Genomic DNA, 26,653 nt, shown 5'->3' with positions numbered 1-26,653 from the left:
CCTGCCGAAATAATATTGCTGGCCTACTCTAATAAGGCCTTCAGATTTATAATTTGTATGGAGTAAGGAGATAGGATAGGAGATAAGATGTGTGATCTTGGGGGTCCCGCCGCTGGGGACCCCCACGATCTTTGCTGCTGCACCTCAGACATCAGGTGCATGGAGCGAACTTCACTCCATGCTGGATGACTGGCGATGCAGGGCGGAGGCTTGTGACGCCATGAACACCCCCCACTCGTGATGTCATGGCCACGCCCCCTCAATGCAAGTCTATGGGAGGGGGCGTTACGGCCCATGACGTCATTAGCGGGGCGTGGCCATGATGTAATGGGCCTCTGGCGCTGCACCTGATGCCGGGTGCAGCAGGGTTGATCGCTGGGGATAGGGGATAAGATGTCTAGGGGCGGAGTACCCCTTTAAGGATAAAATATGTCTTGCATTTTACACAACACTTTAGCTTGTGCTATGTAAGATAAAGTATGATTCGTAAAGATTTTGGCTAATAAAGAGAACGATTATAAGCCTACCATAGTGCTGAAGCAACTTCTTACTTAGCAAAAGTTCTACATGCCGCCAACAAGTAGTACTCTGCAGCTTGAGTGACAGATCGTATGGAAGGTCAACAATGATGGGTGCACACATAAAGTTACATATATTGATTTTGCATCAGTTTTATAAGGCTGGATAAAATCTTTAAGCGAGAGATCTACTTTATCTTCAGCTATTCATAAAGTATTTATTACAATATTACATTGGGATCTACCAGTCATCCTTTTAATAGAATTTTGGTAGATATGTTCATAGTACATCGTCCTTTACAGTCAACATAACATTATGGAGTTTACAGCTTACAAATGCAGCTTTAGGTAAGGTATACAACAAAATCTTATTATTATTTTCATGACAAAAGCAATGACCAATTCGCAGAAAGGATACAAAAATACTGAATATAGACATTGTGAATGCATTTTTTTTCTCATGGAATTAAAATGACGTCTGTAATATTGTGTCCAAGTCTGAATTCTGAGCACTGGGAAAACAGGACATGTTAACGTCTCTCACATTGTCCATATTGGTACTTGTTTTATGTAACTCTCCAGTCTCTGTTCTGCAGAAGCAGAGTAGTCCTGAGTATCGGTTACTCAGAGGCCATTGAGGGCCTTATTCCTCTTTTATTTTTTATAAGGCAGATATTATAATTTATGATTATGATGAAACAAAGCTTAGGCCTTTATGGTGGCTTTGGGCCTAGTTCCAGTTGTAAGGTCCTCCTCAGTTTTCATCAGAGAAGAAAGAAGCATGGACGAGGTCAGGACTGCCAGAGCCTCCAGGGGGTGTGAAGCTATCCCCCTCCGATTGTTCTGACAACTCTCCATATTCACTGTTGTAAAATGTCTGCCCTCCACCATAAGACGCATATGATGACTGACTCCTGTTCTGGAGAGAGGAGCAGCTTGGTGTAGTAGTTACCTTATTTCTATGGGAACTTTTACTGCTGTGGAGGAAGCAGATAAACACAAAGTGAAACACATATAATAGCTTAGCAATCTTTAATATTCATATTAAAGGGGAGACCTTTGTTAAAGATGCACTGGGCCCAGAAGCTTTCATTTAAAACCCTGACAACACCAAAGACTAAAATAAGATAAAATCAGTGGTCTCCAAAATAAAATGGCAAGAAGAGAGTTAATGGGGCTGTCCTCCTTGGACAAACTACATTTTTACAGCATAAATAGAAATTTAAAAACATATTCCAGCCAATACCACAAGATAGGGGATAAGTATATGGCCAGTTGGACTCCCAGTGATCTCGAGAATCTGGTTCCAAGTCTACTGACGGAATGGAGTGCCCAGTTCATTGTCCAAGTGCTATACTTGTGTGTTATTGGCTGGAATACCCCTTTAAAAGGTCATAGAAAAGAATGGATAGTGAACATTCGTGCAAATCACCTGTACACGCCGTCTGTTCTGTGTCTGTTCTCTATCCTCTCCAGTTCTTCTGAAGCCAGTACCATCCCACTGTCTGTCTGATTGTCCTGCAAAGAATTATCCAAAGGACCATTGGTTTGGTGACTGACACTGACAGCACACAAAAAGCATAAACTATACAGTCACTCAGGGTAGGACCTTCCTATATGAAAAGTCTCTGTTCATATGCCGGTTTAGGGTATCTCATTGTAGTAATCGGTTTACAAAGGGCTCAAGTCCTGCAGGAACGCATGGGAACAGAGTATCTGCACTTTTTCCACATCAGGAACACTGTTTCTATTAGTAGGAGTCCTGTAGGACCAGCCTTTGAGTGGAAAAGTTAGTTCGGGTGGGTTCCTACACTTTTTTCCCCCCAGGACTTGAGCCCTGGGTTTACAACAATGCTAAACTATATTCCAGAGATGAGGTAGGGAATCTCCAATAACTAAACTTACTGGGTGACCTTTCTGCGCCACATTTGTCATTGGAAATTCTTCAAACGTTTTCAGTCTTGATGGACATCGGATCTGGTTGCCTCCAGTGAAGCAGCCAGGAAAAGAAACACAGTTGTAATACCTGCATGGACAAAATAAAAACAAAAATGGAAAAATTGTTGTATAAGGATCTTAATGGGCTTCTTATATAATATTCACAAATTGGCGAAGCAAAAAAGCAGTCAAAGGGGGGGGATTTATCAAAGTTGTCTATTTCCCACATCCATATAGACCAATCTACAGAGCGTTAGGCTGGTCTATTGTGCCCTTTGTTTATCAAAAGTCACACAGCTCTTGATAAATTCGGCACACGGACTTCGGGGTGTACAGTTTAGACTATATTTAAACCTGCTCCAGCATGGTCTGACATTTCAGCGTACTTTTGGCCGATGCGACTTTTGGCTGAAAAGTCGCTATTGATAAATTCAGCACCAATGCAATTTTCCGTCTAAAATAGACTAGAATGCATCATGTTCTAAAAATTCTCTCAAGCAAAAGTTGCAAAAAAGTTGCATGTATTTAGACTGCGACTTTCTGTGCGGCAAATTTTAGACAGGAAAAAACTGTCTAAATCCTTTGATAAATCTTCCCCAAAGGCATCAAAATATAGAAAGTGAATAGTGGCAGCTGACTGGGTGGGTGGCATTGAAGCACTGAGAAATCAGTTGTTATCTCTATGGTAACATGGCAGAAAGTGTTTGATTTTTCCTGCAGCGCCTCTGCAGGGGAAATTAAGAATAACACCTTTTTTTGTTTTGAAGGCTAACAGACACATCAGAGAAAAGTTGTCAAAACTTCAGCAGGACCGGACAACGTGCTAATTTATATGGGGCTCCCTAACTTTTAGGGGAGAGAAGAATCTAGCATGTTTACAACTGATTTCCACTGACCGATCCTTTTTTCCACCTGAAAAATAAGACACAACCAGACTCCACAAAGAAAAAAAACAAAAACTTAAAAAAGGACTTAAAGTGTACCTGTCATTTGCAAAAAAAAAGTTTTTTTTAATATAAAATAGATAATAACATTACATGTATATATGTAATATACATTGGTTCAAAAATGTGTGTATTCTTGGATGAAAAAATGCTATCCCTGCAGCTATTGCCTGTGTGTCTCTGTGCAGAGACAAAATAAAGTGTAGGCGGACAAGCAGACATTTTTGCAAATGACGGGTACACTTTAAAGAAAGCTGTATTTAATAGGAGTTTCAGCTTCATTTCAGGTTCTACCTGTACTATACATTGTTTTACCTCACAGCCAGGTTATGACAGTGCAGTCTCATGTCACATTCCTCCTCATCTGAGTTGCTCTGGGGACAGATTGGTGACTGGGACAAGTCTATTTCCTCTGAGCTCTGGGAATCATTGAGTGGGATGTAGTCCTTTCCTTCCTGTAGGCGATATGAGTTTGCAATGATAAGGACGAATCTAATATTTATACTGAGACATTTATTTGTTCTGTGTTTAGATTTAAGCAATTGACTAAAGACATTTTAGGAATTCATCCACATCAATCACTGTGTGGTAGTCATAGCCCTTACAATCAGGACCTAAAGAGGTCATTAAGATGCTATGGTGGTACTCTATACAGTGATTATAAGTTATAGACAATGACATCAGAACTCAGCAGATTTTGAATGATACATTATAACTGTATTTCTGCATTTGTTTGTTAACTGAATGGTTCTCAGTGAGTGAATTGATGGTTATCTTCATACTTCACATGACCATGACTCTCATACCTGCTGTACATTCTCTTGAAGAAGGTCACCCAGAATCTCAACCAGGTCACAGAATGTTGGTCGCTCCTTAGGATCTCCATGCCAACAGCTTAACATGATCCGATAACTATAATTAAAAAAACATCTATTAGTTTGTAAATACATGGCACTGCAGCACAAGACTAGTGAACCTACTATACTGCTAAGTCATATAGGAGACAAAGCATGGCTTAAAATGTCCTGTAAATACCTCTTGATAGCTTAAGTTTTAGCGCTAAAACATTCCATTCCAAAGTCTGTATCACCTTCTCACCATCGTAGAGGGGATAGCGGCTTCAAATAGAAGTGCACCTTGAAGCTTTTGGGCCCAATTCAAATCTGTAAAGGGCCCCCAACTATCATGCGTCATTTAAAATAGAGGTCTTATTATATTGGGCCTGTAACACTGCAGTGCTGGCCAGGAGATCACTAATGTCCCAATGGCCGGACCCCCCACGTTCAAACATGTTATACCCTATCCTTTGGATAGGGGATAACATGTCTAGGGGCAAAGTACCCCTTTAAGGGCCCAGGTGCAATAGCAACCTCTGCAGCCCCTATAGTTACACCCATGACTACAAAGAGCATTCATTACGGCAGAGGACTTACTGTACCATGAATTACATGCATAGCACATTGAGTTAAAATATCTTTGTTATGTATTGTTCTTCCAGGCAGTGGTGTTGCAGAAAAATGATTCACTAGCTGTTTGGTTTCTCCAACAATTACAGCTTATTGTCAGGGAAACCCGCACAAAATATCAAAGAAGTTTTTAGTAGTTTTAAAGGAAATATTTAATTCCAAAATGCTGTGATTGCTATATAGGTGTTAGACAAGGAGACACATGGTACCTTTTATATATCTGTCTGTGCTTTCTTTCTCTGGTGTAAAGAGCCCCTAAAGGGCTGAGGGCTGGACGCCTCAGTCAGCTGATTTTCAGTCAGCTGGAAGCCGAGCCCTGTTTCCAAATCTCATAGCTGAGCACAGTTTGTATGCACCACACAGGAATGAGATTTGGAAAACACAGTTCTGGAAGCTGAGCCCTGCCTGTCAATTAAGCATGAACAGGGATGGGGGGGAGGAGCGAGAAGGCGTTCATGCTCTTAGCACTTGGGGCTTGGCAACATCTCTATAACTCTTTACACCAGAAATGTTTTTTTCTACTTTATGGTAGCTACTGTATGATGCTGCAACCAATTACTGAACTTCTTCTTCCTGCATATATGCCATGGGACCACTAAAGCAAGTGATTGGCTGCAGCATCACATGAACACCAGAACACCAGAGTGATGGTAATGCTGGAATGGCTGTCATTGAATTTAGGGTAAGTACAGTTTTTATTTTCTTTAACCCGGTTCTAGCCTGTACAAATAAAAAAAACACTACTGGAAATGTCATCATTGTGTTCACAAGCTGTCCCCTGCTGGGACCTCCAGCGATCAACTGTGATAGGCAGAAGAATCGGGGAATAAGTGTTCGCTTCCCTGCAGTAGCACCACAAGGGAACAGAATCATTATTCATTGCCTGTTGAACTCATTGGGCCATCATTGTAATTTATGGAGTGAGATATTCTTTGTCCACTGGCTGTTTGCTTGTGCTGATAGAAGAGGGTCCTGAAATCGTCCCCCCACTATAAGCTCAGAACTGCCTATTATGGTATTGGAAAATAGGTTTACTTAGCCAAGACCCTGCCCTATTTTCTCAAGCATGTATTAATTTCTCTTAGTATCTGTAAATAATGAGGAGGGGGCTTAGATTAAGATGCCTTAATGAATATCTTGCCTGTTCATTGACGAAAAGAGAAAAACAGAAAATGTTTGTTCTCTGGAGCTCAGTGATTTTCTTCCCCAGGAAATGATTGCTGGCTTGCAGTACTAGAAAGTGTCTGCCTGGGATAAATATCGGAAAGTGTCTCTTGTGATAAGAAACTTTTCAGGCCTGAAATTTACAAAGCAGTAGGCTTGGCATGATAATGGTTTGTAATAACCGGGTTCCTGACCACTGAGGGGGTTCAATGAATGGCTGCCAGGAACACTACAAATAGTTGTGTGGAATGTTATGTAGCTTTCAGTCTTCTCAGAAGTTGCCAACAAAAGGTTAACCTGATGGTTATCAAAATGAAAATATCTGTGACCCAGTTGAATTGTGATTATTGAAAGAGCTGCAGAAATGTGAGCGGACGTCCAAATCCAGTTCATGAGAACAGGGCGATCTTTTGTGACTGATTCAGGAGTGTTATTCGCTTAGGTTTGATGTCTACATGTTACACTTCACTTACATGTCTGATGTTGCATACTCCGGTGCCCGCATGCGCGTTCCTTCTTTCAGACGTTGGCAGAATTCTTCGTTGATTTGGACTCCGGGATAAGGGGAGGCCCCTGTATTATAATTGATAAAAATCATCATGTAAGTTATTTAAAGGGTTACTTCACTGTGTGATTGACACACAGGTCCAGCGCATGCATCCTGCATTGCTACTATTTACCTCCGGCGAGTTCTCTGAGCAAATGCTGTGGGCACTCTGCCTTCTTCCCACAGTGCCTGCACAATGCTAGAGGCAGAGCTAGAGAAGATTGCAGGGGTCCCAATAGTCAGACCCCAGGCTATGAGACCCTTATCCCCTATTCTATGGATATGCAAATTTGTTGTCATCCCCTTTTGTAGTCTTTTTAAATTTTGGTTGGTTTTCTGGATTTTTTTTGGCTCACTATGTCGCATGCTGGTGCAGCCATGTTACAGACAGTGTACAAAGAACAGTGTACAGAGCCACAAAGAAACAAAACAACAAAATCTGTTGGAAAGAGCTTAGTAAATGAGGGCCACTGTGTGAACCTAGCCTTTTACAAAGAGTCGTTTTTTGGGCTATAGCCGAAGATTTGTCTGAAAATGCTTCAAAAAAATGGGCCACACAATAGTCCAAATACAATAAACAGGCTGAAAACATTCTGCCTATAAAACAGCCTGAAATCACTGCCATAGTGACCAATAGGGCTTGTCCCAGCACTGACTAGTAGGCCCCAATATGGACAACTCCTAGACCCAAAGGAAATAATCTATTTTCTATGTTATATAAAAATTAGCAACCTCAACTTAACACCAATAAATTTTTTCCATCTAGTTCGACCATCAAATAAGGAACTGTGAAAAGGAACAATAATAGAATCATTCACGAACAACCTCACAATCCAGCATGTGAAATAAAACAGTCCCCATTACTTGACTTACCAAGTGAAAAGATTTCCCATAGCAGCACCCCGAAGGACCAGACATCACTCTGAGTAGTGTAAACCTTATCGAAAATGCTCTCTGGCGCCATCCACTTCAGAGGGAGACGGGCCTGTAAGAAATTACCATACATTAGCATTCAAACAAAGAATCCTGTGAGGAATATGAAATCCTAGATCAGACCTCCCTCTGATCATTATGAGGTTTTGCATTTAACTAGATCTGTCATGTGCTTTGTAAAAAAAAAAAAAGTGCAGAAATTCTAGAGGTTTTTCTTTAAAACTATACATAAACTATACATATACTGTCCAACACTTCAAAATGGAAAAGGCACAATAACTCCCTCTCACTCATGTAGAGAAGGGAAGAAGAAGGAAAGCTAGACAACAAACTATACATTACCTAAACAACACTATACATTAGTCCCACTGAGCTTCCCATGGTAGTATTTCACAACCTTAGAAACTCCTTTAGTCCCTAAGCCACAGCTGCCCCTAAAGGGAACCTGCCACCAATAAAATGCTATCTAATCTATCGGCATCATGTAATAGAGCAGGAGGAGCTGAGCAGATGGATACATATCTTTGCGGGAAAAAGCTTCAACAGGACTTGCAACCTACTGCTCACTAGACCCCTAAGCGTACAAAGATCAGACATTTTAATCAAGAAATTACACATTATGTTGAATCTTTTCCCTCAAAGTTATATATCACTCTGTTCAGCTACTCTTGTTCTATAATGGGATACTGATAGATTAGATAGCATATTCATGGTGACAGGTTACCTTTAAGAAAAGATTCTTTCATCAGTACCTTAGCGTCTAATTTTTTCATTTAATCTCACAACTTTAATCTCAGTTGACCCCACCCCCAGATTGCAGCCTCAGATGGCCCCAAAAGTTAGTCACCCCCCCCCTTCCCCATTAAAAGCTCAAAAGCTCACTCTTCCACTCACTGTCCCTCTTCTTGCTTTATTATCCAGCTCTAATTGTTCAGATTAGCTGCTGTGTATTAGCATAATCCCACCATTAAATCAGTGCATTGGCGGATCCAGGGGGCGGGGAGAACCAGAGCAATTTTTTCGGGACACAAGGATGTCCCAGTTACCGGAACATTGAAGTGGGGCAGTACACAGACATACAGCCTCCAGCCATACACTGTATAAGGCTGAAGGCTGTATGTCTGTGGGAGAGACTGCCAACCTAATGTGGGGGGAACTATACTCCCAGACTAATGTGGGGGAACTATACTGCCAATCTAATGTGGGGGGAACTATACTGCCAATCAAATGTGGGGGGAACTATACTGCCAACCTAATGTGAGGGGACCTATACTGCCAACCTAATGTGGGGGGAACTATACTGCCAACCTAATGTGGGGGGAAATATGCTGCCAACCTAATGTGGGGGGGGGAACTATACTGCCAACCTAATGGGGGGGGAACTATGCTGCCAACTTAATGTGTGGGGGGGGGGACTATACTGCCAACCTAATGTGGGGGGGAACTATACTGCCAACCTAATGTGGGGGAACTATGCTGCCAACCTAATGTGGGGGAACTATACTGCCAGCCTAACGTGGGGGGAACTATACTGCCAACCTAATGTGGGGGGAACTATACTGCCAACCTAATGGGGGGGGGGGAACTATGCTGCCAACCTAATGTGGGGGGAACTATACTGCCAACCTAATGTGGGGGGAACTATACTGTCAACCTAATGTGGGGAAACTATGCTGCCAACCTAATGTGGGGGAACTACACTGCCAACCTAATGTGGGGGAACTCTGCTGACAACCTAATGTGGGGGAACTATACTGCGAGCCTAATGTGGGAGGAACTATGCTGCCAACCTAATGTGGGGGGGACAATACTGACAACCTAATGTGGGGGGAACTATGCTGCCTACCTAATTTGGGGGGAACTATGCTGACAACCTAATGTGGGGGGGGGGGGGCTATGCTGACAACTTAATGTGGGGGGAACTGTGCTGACAACCTAATGTGGGAGGAACTGTGCTGACAACCTGATGTGGGGGAACTATGCTCACAACCTAATGTGGGGGAACTATACTGACAACCTAATGTGGGGGAACTATGCCAGCCTAATGTGGGAGGAACTATACTGCCAACCTAATGTGAGGGGACAATACTGACAACCTAATGTGGGGGGAACTATGCTGCCTACCTAATTTGAGGGGAAATATGCTGACAACCTAATGTGGGGGGGGGGGGGGGAACTATGCTGACAACTTAATGTGGGGGGAACTGTGCTGACAACCTAATGTGGGAGGAACTGTGCTGACAACCTGATGTGGGGGAACTATGCTGACAACCTAATGTGGGGGAACTATGCCAGCCTAATGTGGGAGGAACTATACTGCCAACCTAATGTGGGGGGACAATACTGACAACCTAATGTGGGGGGAACTATGCTGCCTACCTAATTTGAGGGGAACTATGCTGACAACTTAATGTGGGGGGAACTGTGCTGACAACCTAATGTGGGGGGAACTGTGCTGACAACCTAATGTGGGGGAACTATGCTGACAACCTAATGTGGGGGTACTTTGCTTACAACCTATTGTGGGGGAACTATGCTGACAACCTAATGTGGGGGAACTATGCTGACAACCAAATGGGGGGGGGACGACTATGCTGACAACCTAATGTGGGGGAACTATGCTGACAACCTTATGTGGGGAAACTATGCTGACAACCTAATGTGGGGGAACTATGCTGACAACCTAATGTGGGAGGGACTATGCTGACAACCTAATTTTGGTGAACTTTGCTGACAACCTAATGTGAGGAGAACTATGCTGACAACCTAATGTGGGGGGGGGGGGGACTATGCTGACAACCTAATGTGAGGAGAAGTATGCTGCGTACTTAAAGGGGTACTCCACTGCCCCAGCATTCGGAACATTTTGATCTGGACTCTGGGTGCGGGCTGCGGGGGTTGTGACCTCACAGCCACATGAATGCTTCTGCCCTTTGTCCTAGAGAATGGTGGAGTCTCCACCTGATTCCCTTTTATCAATACTTTTAAAGGAGATATTGAGCAGTAGAAAAACAGAGCTAATTTCTTCAAAATACAGCACCACCCCTGTCCTCAGGTTGTGTGTGGTATTGTAGCTCAGTTTCATTAAAGTAAATGGAGCAAAGCTGTAAAGCTGTAATACCACACACAGCCCGAGGACAGCTTTGTCAGATCTTTCATGGCTTTAATGTCCTTTTGCAAAGTGTGAACAGCATCATGCAGAAATCTCTGCTTATTCTCCTCTACTAAGGACAGACTTTATATTGCTTTTTTTCTGTTTGCACTGAACAACGCCCAATCTATGGTGTACCAAATGACTGTCTTATCAAACATTCCCGATCGTAAGATAAGGATATGAACAATGCTTCAGAATGACATGTGCCACCATGCAGAATCTGATCCTATTAATACACTAATACTAGCACTTTGTTTCCCATTAGAGGAGATTCCTAATTAAAACGTTCTGTGCAGTTTTCCATTTCCTGGTGAGGTTTTTGTGTTTTGATCCAAGAACTAAAAATAATACTTGTTACGTCTCCCATCTTGGTCAAGAAGACATTAACTTACACTTCCTTTCCTGACGTAATCAGGATCTTTGTAAATATCTCTGGCCAGACCAAAGTCGCAGATTTTTACAACATTGTTTTCAGACAACAGGATGTTCCGGGCAGCCAAGTCTCTGTGAATGCACTGCAAAAAAAAAAAAAGAATTTTACTATAATCATTCACATATTATTTCTGCAGGACAAAATAATCCTACTATACAGTCACAGCAGTATACAGTATACTGAGGGCAACCAACTATGGTTCTATACATTTATGGTTCTGTTCATGGGGTTTCATTTTTTAATACAATATGATGTTGCATTTTGGGAAAGAATCCAAGAACTTTTAGATTGTTGCATCAATCTTGGATTATCAACCAAGTAAATTTACAATGCATGGACCTGAAAATGACATACGGGGCATACTTGTATATTGCAGGTCTTAATAACACAGTCACATTGGCTGCCACTGTTATGCTGATCAACTCAGGAGACAGTGATGAGCAAATTAATTCACTGGTTGCTTCTGTTTCATAGATTTGTTAGGACAATACAGTAGGATACAATGGACGAATCTCACCCAAGAGCATGAAGTCCCATGCCAAACTTTTCTTTGCACATTCTGTGCTTCTGGGCATAACTCCCCAGACCCCTAAACCAGATGCCAGATCAAATAATAAAGTCCAGGCCTTAACTCCCTTCTCATTGCTCCTGGGTCATCTTGTCTTCAGGGCCCTGTGCACAGGTCCTGATGCCAGGTAAGGTAAAGACGTTGTAAGTAACAATTGTGTCAGGACTAGAGATAAGCCATTTTAAAAGTCTAGATTGGCAGGTTTTCTGAACTTAAAGGGGTACTCCGCTGCTAGACATGTTATCCCCTATCCAAAGAATAGGGGATGACATGTCTGATCACAGGGGTCTGGCCGCTGGGGCCCGAGCAATCTCTGCCGTGGCACCCCAGTCATCCGGTGCACAGAGCGAACTCCGTGCAGTGCTGAATGACTGGCGAGCACAGGTGCCACGCACCCTCCATTCATGTCTATGGGAGGAGGCGTGACGGTTGTGTACTAGCCATCATGCCCCCTCCCATAGACATGAATGGAGGGGGAGTGACGTCACGATCACCGAAGCCCTGGGTAGGAATCTAACTAATTTTGTCCAATCCCAAACATTACCAATAGCCCTAAAACTTATGCATAGCACTCTTTAAAAAGCTGTAAAAGCCCTGTAGAACTCTGTAAGGTTACCCCTAGGAGTATACTTTTGAGCTGTTTTTAAGGAAAATTTATGTCAAAGTTACGGAAACATGTATGGCTTTGGGATGTTTTTTTATTTTATTTATTTTAATTTTTTTTTAAAGACCAACAAATTATCCATTTTGGTGGTGGATGCCTTACAGGGTTAATATAGAGGTATTGAAAGAAGCAATATTTTTTTCCCAAGTGATCCGAAAAGAATCCCTTTTTTGTGAGTAGCAACGGGTGTTGGACCTGGAAAGTGAAGTAGCAATTTTTTTTTCTTTATAAGATGTCAAAAAGGATCCCATCAATAGGATTAGGATACTGGAAAGTGCTCAAAACGTGACAAGAACCCTCTATGCGTTGCTTTCTCACAAATCTTAGTGTACCACAAATAAAAACTGGCACACTTGAATTTGTGATAAAACAGATCGTGTGCAAAAATGACACAAAACCCTCTATGCACTGCTTTTTCACAATAGTTAATGTACCTTAAAAAACTGGCACACATGATTTTGCGATTAAACCGACTGTGCTCAAAAGTGACACGAAACCCTCTATGTATTGCTTTTTCACAATTAATGTACCTAAAGATCTGGCACTCTCAACTTGCTAACAGAAATTGCACTGACAGACGTAGAACATTTTCTGCAGTCGCAGCTTTAACTACAATTATTGTGTTTGTGATGTTGCTTTGTGTTTAGTCCTACTTCTATCTGCGTTGTTAACTGCCCCTCACAGAAATCTTCTTCTAACACCTTTTATCTCTAAAATGACTGCTGAAGCTATATGAATAGTTTTTTTTTTTTATAGAGGCTCTAACATCACTCCAATACTGCCTCCTCATTTTGAGGAAGAGCTATTTAAAAGGCATTTTGGAATTCCTTTAGGTCATGTGCTAATTTTTTCAACTCCTTTCTGCCATGTAGCTGATGATTTTTTGCAGGTTTGGTCGAAATATACCGTGCAAGGTTTGAAAACACACCGAACAACATTTTTTGCAAATTTAAAGGGGTACTCTGGTGGAAATTTTTTTTTAAATCAAGTGATGCCACAGAGTTATACATATTTGTAAATTACTTCTATTTAATAATCTTAATCCTTCAGCTGCTGTATCCTCCACAGAAAGTTGTATTTCTTCCTGGAGTTCTTTTCTGTCTGACCACAGTGCTCTCTGCTGAAACCTCTGTCAGTATCAGGAACTATCCAGAGCAGGAGAGATTTGCTATGGGGATTTGCTTGTACAGCTCCTGACATGGACAGAGGTGTCAGCAGAGAGCACTGTGGTCAGACTGAAAAGAATTCCAGAAAGAAATGCAACTTCCTGTGGAGCATATAGCTGCTGATAAGTACTGGAAGGATTAAGATTTCTAAATAGGAGTAATTTACAAATCTTTTTAACTTTCTGGCACCAGTTAATATAAACAAAATGTGTTTTCCACTGGAGTACCCCTTTAAGCCCAAACCCAGATTCAGGTTTGGTTCACTCATCTCTAGTCAGGACATTGTGTGCCAGGAGCCTCAAGACTTGATGTGGCAGGTACACCTAAGGACTATGCAGCCTTGTCGTTGCTTCGACTACTGTGTCCCCTATAGTTACTATAGTTATCTATATTGCAGTGTTTTCCAAACAGTGTGTCTCCAGCTGTTTCAAAACTACAATGCCTAGCATAAGGCTGTCCGGGCATGATGGGAGTTGTAGTTTTGCAACAGCTGGAGACACACTGTTTGAAAAACACTGCTATATTGTGTCTATAGGTACACTATATTGCAGTTGCCAATAGGTCTGATACACTTACAATGTGCAATCTTGGACTATATACAAACATTTTTAGAATGTCCTATGTGCATGGTGCCTATATTTCACTACCTATTTTTAACACATATAAAACTACCTATATGACATATATGTAACACAAAGTAGGGGCAAGTAAGGCAGGCATGAGAATGTAATACAGTATGTTAATACTGGGACCAGCTCAGGGCCAAAAAAAAGTGGTGTTATTTAGTTTATCTTGGTTTGTATTATTTGATATATATATTATTATTGTTAATATTATTATTCATTTTGGTATTGGGTTTTGCATAATTATTTGGTTTTTGACATTGCAACTGGGCCAGGGAATTCACATTTAATATTAGTGTATATAGTTTATTAGTATGTTATGGGTATTATAGGAAAATGTCTGTAAATATTGTATATATTTGTTTGTGTGGAGGAATGAGTGTGGGTTGGACCAGTGTTGTATTTTATGTTATGGTGTTGGTTTTAAAATTCATTATATTATGTTTGTAATTATTTATTGGTATGTTTAAAATTTTAATAAAAGATTTATGGTATGTTGGTATTCAATATGCAAATCAAGCAGTAGACACAAGATGTCGCTGTTTCTTCCCTAATAAGCATAAAGTAAAGCATCACATTAGGGAACGTTCTTGAGTTAAGTTTAGGAAAGTTTGATCTTTATCTTCCAGTTATGTCATTCAAGAAAGATAGATTTACACCGATACCTTTACTGGGAAAATGGCTTCATTTAAGACAAATATTTCCCTAGATTCCCTGTTGGAATATGAACACTGGGTTCATCTGAGGACAAGTAAAGCCAGTGCAGCATAGACTCAGACATAGGGAATTGGTAAATTACTTTGATAATCTGTTAGGACTTCCCTTTAAGGTGGTTCACAAAGAAAATCCCTCATAACAACATGAAAAGGTTATCTAGGGCCAATGACTGCAGCCCTTTCGGTGATATCTCATTACAGCGAGCCCTTTATTCAGGGCCAAAATTTAAAATATAGACTCATTAATTACTTTCTAAGTATAGGAAATTACCATTACGCTAAGAAAACATGAGTCCACCCAAAAAACGATGAATGCATATAAATCACTAAAAAATTCCCTTCCAGATTCTGTCCTTGTGGTCACTGTATCCTTTATCAATTAGATCACGACCCAAGAGGGAAAAAATTCCGGGATGGAGGAAGGGTTCTCGCTGCAAAGCCAACCCCTCCCAAAACACAATTTTTAACAAGTCTCTTATGTAAGAAAAAAAATGACACTTTTATCACTCATTTATGCTAAATTCATCTTTAAATTGTCTGTCTACCAATGGTTAGGAAAGACCCAGATAGGCTAACCACATGGTGTCCTGCTGCTGGAACCCTCAGCGATCAGATGTAATTTATGGTATATGGAAACCAGGCAGAAAGTGTTCAATCCCTGCAGTGCCTCCGGAGGGAAAAATAAGTATTACACAATTTTTTATGAATAGAATGTATAAAATCCATGGACACATCAGGTCCTCCAGAGCAAAAGGCGCTGTTTGTAGTAGCTTTCCTCTCTGACTAATAGATGGAGGTGATGAATTAGGGGATTGGATTTTCTTTTTCAAAACTAGAACCTCATTTGTAGGCCATACATAATAGAACTGTCTCGAGATACTGCTTCCCCCAGAATGCACTGCTGAAACCTTTTTACAAGCAGGACCAGCCATCCCCCCCTGGCACGGGCGATCTCCGGAATGGGACACTGTCTCATCTACCACTAGACGGCACGGGTGCTATTCATTTGGGAGCTCCGATGATGCTCGAGTGCTCGGGCTAGGGTAAATTAAGAGGATTAAAAGATTGTCCACATAATGTATAGGTTCAGTCATATCTGCCCAGTGATCTGGAGCAACCCTAGCAGGACATACTGGATGCAACAACTTGGATGTGTTGCACTCGGTGTTCTCTGCAGTACTTATTAGCTTGAACGTGGCTTGTTGTAAGACATATAGATCCCTGCCGACTTACTGTGTGTATTTTATGATCAGACACAACTACTCTCGTCGGGAACTGTTGCTGGTAAACTTGCCAAAAGTGATACAATAAGACAATTATATCACTATTGAGATGCACTTCTTAACATCTGTATAATAATTTCCTTCCTAATAAAATGTATTTTTACCTTTCTGGATGATAAGAACTCCATACCACGAGCCACCTGGAAACTGTAGCAGATCAAATCTTCCATAGTAAGAGGACTCTGCCACAAGTCTTTCACTGTATGAAGAGCACATGGAAAAGAAGTTATTACTTTACGATGCATCATTCACGTATAATGTCAGACATATTGGGCTAAGTCCAACATATAAGACTCCATTTTGCCTCTGACAAGCCATCTTTGTGTGAAGCCTAAACTGCTTCATTCAAAGATTAGCTTTAAAATACATTAAATCCTCTGTCCCGGGGAGGCCACTTATTCCCATTGGTTAAGAAGTCCGTACTTGATTGACATCAGGTCTACTTGATTGGCAGCAAGAGATCATAAAAGCACCTGGGGACAGGAAGTAAAGGCGGTTGATGGGAACAGAGGACACCAGAAGATGTCATGAGGTAATAAAACGTCTCCACCTGCCCCAAGGGGGAGAGCATGCCAAAATGAAGGCCCTGAGAGACCGTCCCAGGTGCTGCTGTGTGTCATGGATAAATACTCGGTAAGTATAACATAGTTTTATGTATCTTCCTTTCTTCATTGTTTCTATATACAATAGCTACTTTGTTACATGCAACTGGTAACTAAAGTTAACTTCTTAGATGGTAAGAATCAGAGTTAAGACGTGGATGTCATTATGGCAATTGATACAGAGAATAGATATGTTAAATCTCCATTTAGAGATTGCAGCATGTTTAGTATATAGATCATCCAACTTTCATTTGCAGAGAAAGGGGGTATGGCCTATGCATATCAATGCATCAACATTAGTGGACATTTAGCATAGTTTCCAATCCTTCGCTACCTTATTTGTCATAAATAAAAATATATCCACGAAGTTACTTATAGGAGCTCCTGTCAAATTTAGTACCGTTTTATATATATATAAATATATATATATATATATATATATATATATATATCTAATGCTGTATCTAAATTGTTGTTCCTTTGTGTGTGGTTAGGCAGATGGGCTCCTTAACGTTTGTGTCACTTATATCACCCAACAGTCTTAACGATTGTGTCACTTGTATTTCCTATATCTAAAGAGTAGGGGGGATGCCCGTTCTGTATTTATCTTGGTATAATATTCTCTTAGGGAATGTTGCCATAGATTTGATTTGCTGACCGTGTGGTGACTGATGTGTGTATAACACAGTCACTTGTAGCTACTGTAATTCTGTAGCCTCTATATAGCTACCATCTGCATAAACTTAGCGTGCTTCTATAAACGTTCTAAACATTTCTTATTTTAAACGCTTCATATATGTAGTCATTGCGCTTATATATTAAATAACGTTTAAATAATGTTCTATATGTGTCATATTGATTTAAGATACATATATGTATAACCTTTGTCTTTATATACTCATGTTGTTTATTACTCATAACCAATAAATCTGCATAGTTAATAATACCTGTGTGTTATTTCATGATATTGCAAAGCATACCACCATAGCGTAATTCAATGAGCTTTTAAATATTCTGGGTAAATAGTCAGACCCAGAGATATAAATTGCATTATAGATAAGTTCATAAGGTCACATATATTAAATTACTGGTGACTGCAGGTCATGATGACACAACATTCATGTGGGGGTCATTCTGTGGGGGGGAACTAATCCTCTATTAAGGAAGTTGCCCACAGGAATGATTTACATATGAATAGTGGTCTCACCGTGCATAATCTCCTCCCACAAATTTAAAGAGTACCTGTCATCAACAAAAACTTTTAATATGTTGTTCATAATCATTAATGAAGACATATTGTATTATATCTTCATTAAAAAAGATTAATATTTATACCAGTTTTTTCATTTTATACTTTTGGCCACTAGGGGTCTCTCTTCTATGCCTGGTCTGCAGGCAGCTTCCTATGCTTTTCATAGTAAGTGTACAGCTTTTAGGACTAATGCTGAAAGGGCTCTGGTCCTTCCACAGGAAGTTCAGTACTCTCAGCTCAGGACTCGCTCCCAGCCTGGAGAAGCACTGTGAGCTACAAGCCTGCACATGCCTCTCATATAGCAGAGGCCAGTCACCTCCCTCTCCCCCCTGCTCTGTGGTCTCCCTGCCCCTCACCACACGTTATCTTATACATTGTATTATCTCACTGCACTCCCTGCTCTGTGCCCCCCCCCCCTGACATTCATCTTAATTACTGCCTCTGTAATTGCTCCTACCGCCCCTGGTTCTCAGCATTGACTTTTTAGTGCAGAGAGACACAGGAGAGAGAGAGAGACAGAGGCTGCCATCCCTCCCCCGGACAGCTGTTGGCTGTCTGGGCATGCTGGGAGTTGTAGTTTTGCAACAGCTGGAGGTACCCTGGTTGGGAAACAATGCTGCAGAGGGAGAGCAGCATACAGGAAGACTGGCAGAAGCAGAGTCCCGGCCAGGCTTCATGTGACATCATGGCTGCCGGGACCCACCTCCTTCCATCCCTCAGAAAGACAGTGCTCCTAAGCTAATGAAGAGGGATAAAAAAAAGGTATTTCCACAGCGTTTTAAACCTCAATAAACACAGGGATAGGCATAGTTAGAGTAAGGGACAGATGGGGAGGGGGATCAGGAAAAGTTTAGTTGATGACAGGTACTCTTTAAGGAGGTCCGCACATGGGTCACCATCGTGTGTGATCAATCAGACTGACATATTTGGTGGGTCCTACCGAGATCAGATAATACTGACATTATTTGGTAGGCCCCACCGTAGATCAGATCAATAATACTGACAATAAGATAAGGTGCGATTGTAGACAAGGTCCAAAAGAGATAAGAACTTTTGATATTTTTTAAATCATAGACTGGAGGAGCCATCGTCTCAACAATGTAAAATGTGGCCTTTTAACATTATGCTTCCAAGTTGAGTCTAGTTGAGTATTGTCACCCACAGTAGCTATACTAGACCCGGTTTCATTGCATGCACCGGGAAACATAGCTCCATTAAATATTCATCTTTTCACAGGGTGGAATTTATAAAGTAGAGTCCTTGGCTCTGACAATACAAGATATTGGATGTGTTCCTTACATTCTGTGGTCTTTTGACTCTGGATTTTGGTTATCAGAAGCCTGCCAAAAACGGCTCCTTCGTTGACCCCTTCTCTGCTCATCCTGTCAGCTATGACGGCTTCCACCATTGACCGGACCTGGCTACGGGATCGTGGTGATCTCTCCTGTAAATGATAAAATAATGTAAAAACAGTCATTGTATTTCTTTCATTATTCTTCCCATGCCAGTCAGTAGCCTGCTTCCCATTTCCATAATGTGAAACAGATGACAAAGAGTGCTTGGAAGCGGATTGAAGAGAGTTTAAATAATAGAGCCTAAATCATATGATGAATAATGTGAGCAATAGGAAAACAGGAAAACACTCCATACCTGGTAAGGAATAAATCCATCACGTTTGGTCCTCAGGTAATTGGAAAGGTTGCCATACTTGCAGAATTCCACAATAACCATGAGTGGTCCTAAAACAGAAAACAGGATGTGCAGTGTTATATGAATGATACATGCAGTCTATGAATGATACATGCTCTGCTTACACAATGTCATATGATAAAATACTACATAGAGATTGAGATTTTCAGATTCATTATATGCAGGTAAAACATCCTGTACTAAGCTGGGCAGTCACCCTGCTACATCTCTTTAGATCTGACATATGCAGTTGAGTCACAATTCTCAGGCATGCTCATGATGGTCCAATATGTTTTCATGTATAAATAGTCCAAAGATCAACTGTATGGCAAATGCCCGGTTGGTTTCTCTGATTTAAGTTAAAACACATTGTAAAATGCCATGTGATCCCCTCAGCCCTCCTGAATGCCTTATGGTTTTATTTTAAACTTGCCCAGCAACTATTTTGGGTGGCACATATCCATATTGCTTCTCAGTGGACAAAACATGTTCTTTCTTTTTCTACTGTCCCAGGCCGGACCAACTCCATCATGCTTTATGACAAACTCAACGCTATTAGAGAGGATATGGTTGACCATTTTAAAGGAGTGTGCCCTAAAGTTCACAATGGTATGTCTTGATATAATCTTTAAGACTCCTTGTGATAGTGCCTTATTGTCATTTAGCTCTTTTTCATTACATATAATGTACCCTGTTGTTTGTTGCATTTTGTTTTGAATACCCATGTTCACATTGATAAAGAGGTTGCCACCTCGAAACGCGTCTGTGCCTTTGGTCAATAAACAAACTTCTTAATACCATCCGTGTGGACTAAATCCTTCCCTAGTGGATCGCGCCAGGTACCCAGAATTTTCTCCTATACACCAGCTATTTACTACATCGGCCCGGAGGACCCGTGACACCGACAACCGGGAGGCCGCACCACAGAGATCTAAACCCTTATGCGCTATAAGTTGTTGTGTCTTGGAAAACACAACAACTAAAGGTGAGCAGTTTTATTTAATGTAATAATTCTTGCATCACCCTACAATATCACCCTATGGGAAGCTCTGCTCTTTTTCTCTGCCTATAGTCTTCAACTTTTGGGTATGGAAACCTTCCAACTTTCCCTCAAGTGTGAATCTTCATGGTGGTAGGTTAAACAACTTTTGGTCAAGCAGCCAACAACTAACTTCTTGTTAGGTCAAAAAAGCTAAAGAACCATCTTAAAATGGGAACCTTACGTAGGTCTAAGAACTGAAAGTAAAAGGTATAAATAAGGAATAAAATTACATTGCAGTTGTTCTTTTTATTATAATCAGAAATCCTGATTTTTTGGGAATATTTTCATTATGATAGGCTGGTTTCACACAAATTAATCACCAGTTTAGGTCATTAGACCTGCAGTCCGAATGATACACATACAGACACAAAAATACAAATGCAATATGCCCATCTGTGGGGAGCCTAAAGGATACAATAGTTTATGTCTTAAAGGGATCTTTCACTATAGACATTAGGACCCTCATCTATCAAATATTACGGGATTTTCTGTGAAACAGAGCACTGTTCCTCTGTTCCTCCAGACAACTACCTGCATAATCCTGGCTTATTGTTGCCGCCATGGAGGGCAGATCTGTATACAGCTCCTGTTCATGTAATTAGGAGCCACTGTAGCTTTATATACATATATCAGCCCATAATAGTCGCAATAGGCAGCCAAGAAAAAGAGTGGAGGAAGAGTAGTGCCTTATACTACAGCATCATAAACCTCAAAAAGTTACTTTTTGGTTTTCTATTTATTGCGATTATTTCCTAATGGGGTAAAATGATTTTATAAAAATTATACATAGTTTGTATGCAGCCAAATATATAAAAGGCAAGGAACCAATGTAGTGAAACAATTTACTAAATGCTGTGACAATTCACAGTTCAATAGTACAGGACTCTTTTGGCCTTCCCTCTACCTAAGTATGTTTCTACTATATTAATAGAATGGAAGAACATGAAAGGTAAAGTAAAGCTGGATTGCATACTCCAAAAACTCTTTCCATTAACGTTTCATGACTCAAGTACTTTAAAACTTTTGCTCATGCCGTGTACCTGCAGTTCTAATCCAGTCAGTTCGATGACATTATATCATGGACAAATACAATAGACATCTCCTGTGGAACATTTTCATTCTTCTTGAGATGCAGAGAACAATGATTGAGTTAGGGGGGAGTTATCATACGCAGCTGCCTCTCTTTATCTGCTTATGTTTGCAGCATAAATGTTCCATCTCAATAGTCAGTGATGACTAACGCGCTAAATATGAGCACAATGCCACACTCCTCACAACGTGAGCCATTCACTCTGAAGAGTTGTTCGGAGGCAGAATGGTCATTTTCCATCCTGCAATAGTTTGATGGTGACTCACAGCTTACACCAAATATTTTTTTAGGAATGTTAATATATAAAAAAAAAAAGTTACACCACAATGAAAAGTTTGAAAAAAATAAATCATAAGGCCGATTTGTGTGAATTGATAGTGCCATCTAGTTAAGGAATTACACTCATTCTTATCACTAATATTTAGTAGTTCCTTTTTAGAGTCCAGGGGCATAATAAATTTAGCGGGTGCAGAGGTGCAGTTGCACTTGGACGCTGGTTCTTGAGATGACTCCATAGACAAGTCTTTCATGGCAGCATGCTGGGTGTTATAGTTTTGGTACAGTTGGAGAAACATACAGTACAGACCAAAAGTTTGGACACACCTTCTCATTCAGAGTTTTCTTTATTTTCATGACTATGAAAATTGTAGATTCACACTGAAGGCATCAAAACTATGAATTAAGACATGTGGAATTATAGACATAACAAAAAAGTGTGAAACAACTGAAAATGTCATATTCTAGGTTCTTCAAAGTAGCCACATTTTGCTTTGATTACTGCTTTGCACACTCTTGGCATTCTCTTGTTGAGATTCAAGAGGTAGTCACCTGAAATGGTTTTCACTTCACAGGTGTGCTGATGTGGAGGAGGAGGTGTGATGGTGGGGGGGTGGGTGCTTTGCTGGTGACACTGTTATTCAAAATTGAAGGCATACTGAACCAGCATGGCTACCACAGCATCTTGCAGCGGCATGCTATTCCATCCGGTTTGCGTTTAGTTGGACCATCATTTATTTTTCAACAGGACAGGGACCCCAAACACACCTCCAGGCTGTGTAAGGGCTATCTGACCAAGAATGAGAGTGATGGGGGGCTGCACCAGATGACCTGGCCTCCACAGTCACCGGACCTGAACCCAATCGAGATAGTTTGGGGTGAGCTGGACCGCAGAGTGAAGGCAAAAGGGCCAACAAGTGCTAAGCATCTCTGGGAACTCCTTCAAGACTGTTAGAAGACCATTTCAGGTGACTACCTCTTGAAGCTCATCAAGAGAATGAGTGTGCAAAGCAGTAATCAAAGCAAAAGATGGCTAATTTGAAGAACATAGAATATGACATATTTTCAGTTGTTTCACACTTTTTTGTTATGTATATAATTCCACATGTGTTAATTTACAGTTTTGATGCCTTCAGTGTGAATCTACAATTTTCATAGTCATGAAAATAAAGAAAACTCTGAATCAGAAGGTGTGTCCAAACTTTTGGTCTGTACTGTATGTAGGAGATTACTGCCCTCCAGTACCACGATTTGCACAAAACCACTGTTTTTTTGCCACAATTTTGTGCAAATTGAAGCAAAATGCAGAAACCGGTCTCAGTGCTATTCAGGGGCCCACTAGGGTATCAACCTGGTCCCAGGTGGGCCAGATCGAGTCCGCTTTAGTAACCTCCAATTATTGAGGTGCCTGCAGTAATAGAGTTTCCAACCTATAATCCCATTGTTATCATATTGCCCTATAGTTACCCCCTGCCATTCGATTGCCTGTAGTAATGCAGTACCAAATTAATAGTCCCCCCGTTATCGTATTGCCCTATCGTCACTCACCTGTTATTATATTGCCCTATGGTAACTCCCTGTTATTCGATTGTCTGTAGTAATATAGTACTAAATTAGTAACCCCCATAATCGTATTGCCTGTAGTAATATAGTACCCAATTAGTAGTCCCCTGTTATGGTATTGCCCTTGCATTTTATCATATTACCCTATAGTAACCCCCTGTTGTGTTATTGCCTTCTAGTAATTACCCAGTTGTCGTATTGCCATGTTGTCACTCACCTGTTATCATATTAATCTATAGTAACTCCCTGTTATTTGAATGCCTGTGGTAATATAGTACCCAATTTGTCACCCGCCTATTATCGTATTGCCTGGAGTCATAGTGTACCCAATTATTAATACCCCTGTTATTGTGTTGCCCTATTGTCATTCACATGTTATCATACTGTCCTATAGTAACCCCACTGTTATCGCATTGCCTGTTATCCATGGAATAAGTGTATTAAGGCCTATATTGTCATATAACACCTAATCTGAAGGAAATACAGCTGTTTACACAATTCCACCAACCAAACCATTTCCTTCATTCGTGTACTGTACGGCGACACCTACGTAATTCAACAGAATCAAATTTGATGAAACATTGATAGCTTGCAGTAAAAACAAGTAAAATTTCACTCCCTGGTCTTACATTGCTATGTGTTTGATGATACTCAGTCCTGTACTTTATCTGCCTTATCTTAGGAATTCCCAGAATGCAGCTTCTGTGAACACATTATAAATCTGACAGCAAATTGAAGCTGGCACAGAGACAAGGCAGTCCGTCATATAATGGCTATGGGTGCCACATTCTATGCTCAGGTCAAGCAGTAATTTGAAAGCAGAAGCAGAACTATGGAGATGTGGGGAATAAGTCATACATGGATCCTTGCTACTACTCACCATTAATATCATGGATACACAGCTTTGGCTGACAGTAATTGCCTTAATGGCTGACAAATATGGAGGCTTAAGGCGGTTTTCTGGGCAAAATTTATTGATGGCCTGTATTTAAGGTAGGTCATCAATATTATATTGGTAGGGTGCTGACACCCGGAGCTGTGGTGCCCGCATATACAAAGAATAGACCAGACGGCTTCATATATTGTGCAGTGTTCTTGCTGGATTATTGCAGCTTAGCTCCTGTTTACTGTAATCGGAGCAGAGCTGCAGTAACCCAGCACTGCCACTACACAACGTATGGCGCTGTCTACTTTTGGCTTTCTTCTCTGTATGCGGGCACTAAGGCTCAGGCAAATAGCTGACTAACGGTGGTGCCATGTGGCAGCGCTCCACTGATCTGATATTGATGCCCTATCCTGAGCATAGTTACATTGTTCATAAGGTTGAAAAAAAAAACAAACTATGTGGCATATGTCAAAATGATATCAATAAAGATCTCCCAGAAAACTCCTTTAAAGTCTACTTGTCATTAGCAACACCTTTTTTATATAATGTAGAAAATAACATTATATGTATATTTGTAATATACATTGGTAAAAAAAAATGTGTATATTTTTGTCCCTACAGCTATTGTCTGTGTGTCTCTGTGAGGAGACCAAATACAGGACTTGTGGGTGTACAAGCAGGGCTCTGTGCAGTGAGGACAAGCAGGGCTCTGTGCAGTGAGGACAAGCAGGGCTCTGTGCACTGAGGACAAGCAGGGCTCTGTATACTGAGGACAAGCAGGGCTCTGTACACTGAGGACAAGCAGGGTTCTGTACACTGAGGACAAGCAGGGCTCTGTGCAGTGAGGACAAGCAGGGCTCTGTACACTGAGGACAAGCAGGGCTCTGTACACTGAGGACAAGCAGGGCTCTGTGCAGTGAGGACAAGCAGGGCTCTACACACTGAGGACAATCAGGGATCTGTACACTGAGGACAAGCAGGGCTCTTTACACTGAGGTCAAGCAGGGTTCTGTACACTGAGGACAAGCAAGGCTCTGTGCAATGATGACAAGCAGGGCTCTGTACACTGAGAACAATCAGGTCTCTGTACACTGAAGACAAGCAGGGCTCTGTACACTGAGGATAAGCAGGGCTCTGTGCAGTAAGGACAAGCAGGGCTCTGTACACTTAGGAGAAGCAGGGCTCTGTGCACTGAGGACAAGCAGGGCTCTGTGAACTGAGGACAAGCAGGGCTCTGTGCAGTGAAGACAAGCGGGGCTCTGTACACTGAGGACAAGCAGGGCTCTGTACACTGATGACATGCAGGGCTCTGTACACTGAGGACAAGCAGGGCTCTGTGCACTGAGGACATACAGGGCTCTGTGCACTGAGGACAAGCAGGGCTCTGTGCACTGAGGACAAGCAGGGCTCTGTGCTCTGAGGACAAGCAGAGCTCTGTGCTCTGAGGACAAGCAGGGCTCTGTGCTCTGAGGACAAGCAGGGCTGTGTGCTCTGAGGACAAGCAGGGCTCTGTGCACTGAGGACAAGCAGGGCTCTGTACACTGAGGACAAGCAGGGCTCTGTTCACTGAGGACAAGCGGGGATCTGTGCAATGAGGCTCTGTGACATGCTCCCGCTCACACAGCTGGATGATTGACAAGCCAGGAGCCTGCACAGAGCCCCGCTCGTCCCATCCACACTTCCTGTAATTGCTCTCCTCACAAAGACACACAGGCAATAGCTGAAGAGACAGCATTTTTTCACCCAAAAATATACAAATTTTTTAACCAATGTTTATAACTAAAAAAATATACATATATTGGTATTATCTACATTATAAAAAAAAGTTTTTGCTAACAACAGGTACACTTTAATGCCATCACCCCCTGTCAAGTAATGAGTGAAGTCTTGCATCTAATCCTCCCTGTCTAAACTCGGGCGTGGTATACCATGATCCATCCATGTATGTTTCTGGTTTCAGTGATAATCTACAGACCCGCCATATGAGGTTGAACATCTCAGAACAAGTACTTACCATTGGGTTTGGTACAAGCTCCTAGTAAGTTGACTACGTTGAGGTGGTTGCCAATGTGAATGAGAATTTTCAGTTCTGACATCAAAGCTTTGTGTTCACTGGCGGTAGAACCCTCTGAAACA

The 26,653-nt window shown here is 41.4% G+C and overlaps 1 protein-coding gene across 12 annotated transcripts in view; it reads right to left on the bottom strand.

Moving 5' to 3' along the window:
* Nucleotides 1-381: 381 nt before the first annotated feature.
* Nucleotides 382-26,653, bottom strand: part of FLT4 (fms related receptor tyrosine kinase 4) — a 350,628-nt gene continuing 324,356 nt past the window's right edge. For 10 of the 12 annotated variants that reach the window (XM_056516982.1, XM_056516985.1, XM_056516984.1 and 7 more), the window contains 12 exons: nucleotides 26,532-26,645; nucleotides 19,622-19,710; nucleotides 19,271-19,415; nucleotides 16,222-16,316; nucleotides 11,057-11,179; nucleotides 7,451-7,562; nucleotides 6,504-6,603; nucleotides 4,207-4,312; nucleotides 3,716-3,855; nucleotides 2,424-2,544; nucleotides 1,951-2,036; nucleotides 383-1,495 (listed from right to left, as the gene is read on the bottom strand). In XM_056516982.1, the coding sequence (XP_056372957.1) occupies nucleotides 1,273-1,495; nucleotides 1,951-2,036; nucleotides 2,424-2,544; nucleotides 3,716-3,855; nucleotides 4,207-4,312; nucleotides 6,504-6,603; nucleotides 7,451-7,562; nucleotides 11,057-11,179; nucleotides 16,222-16,316; nucleotides 19,271-19,415; nucleotides 19,622-19,710; nucleotides 26,532-26,645 (1,454 nt within the window). In that variant the 3' untranslated portion in view covers nucleotides 383-1,272. Of the gene's footprint in view, nucleotides 1,496-1,950; nucleotides 2,037-2,423; nucleotides 2,545-3,715; nucleotides 3,856-4,206; nucleotides 4,313-6,503; nucleotides 6,604-7,450; nucleotides 7,563-11,056; nucleotides 11,180-16,221; nucleotides 16,317-19,270; nucleotides 19,416-19,621; nucleotides 19,711-26,531; nucleotides 26,646-26,653 lie in introns of all 12 variants that reach the window. The other 2 variants (XM_056516978.1, XM_056516977.1) reach the window with 1 other exon arrangement.

The sequence above is a fragment of the Hyla sarda genome, chromosome 4 (assembly GCF_029499605.1).
Source record: "Hyla sarda isolate aHylSar1 chromosome 4, aHylSar1.hap1, whole genome shotgun sequence".
NCBI classification, from domain to species: Eukaryota; Metazoa; Chordata; class Amphibia; order Anura; family Hylidae; genus Hyla; species Hyla sarda.
This window is presented reverse-complemented; position numbering and strand designations above follow the sequence as displayed.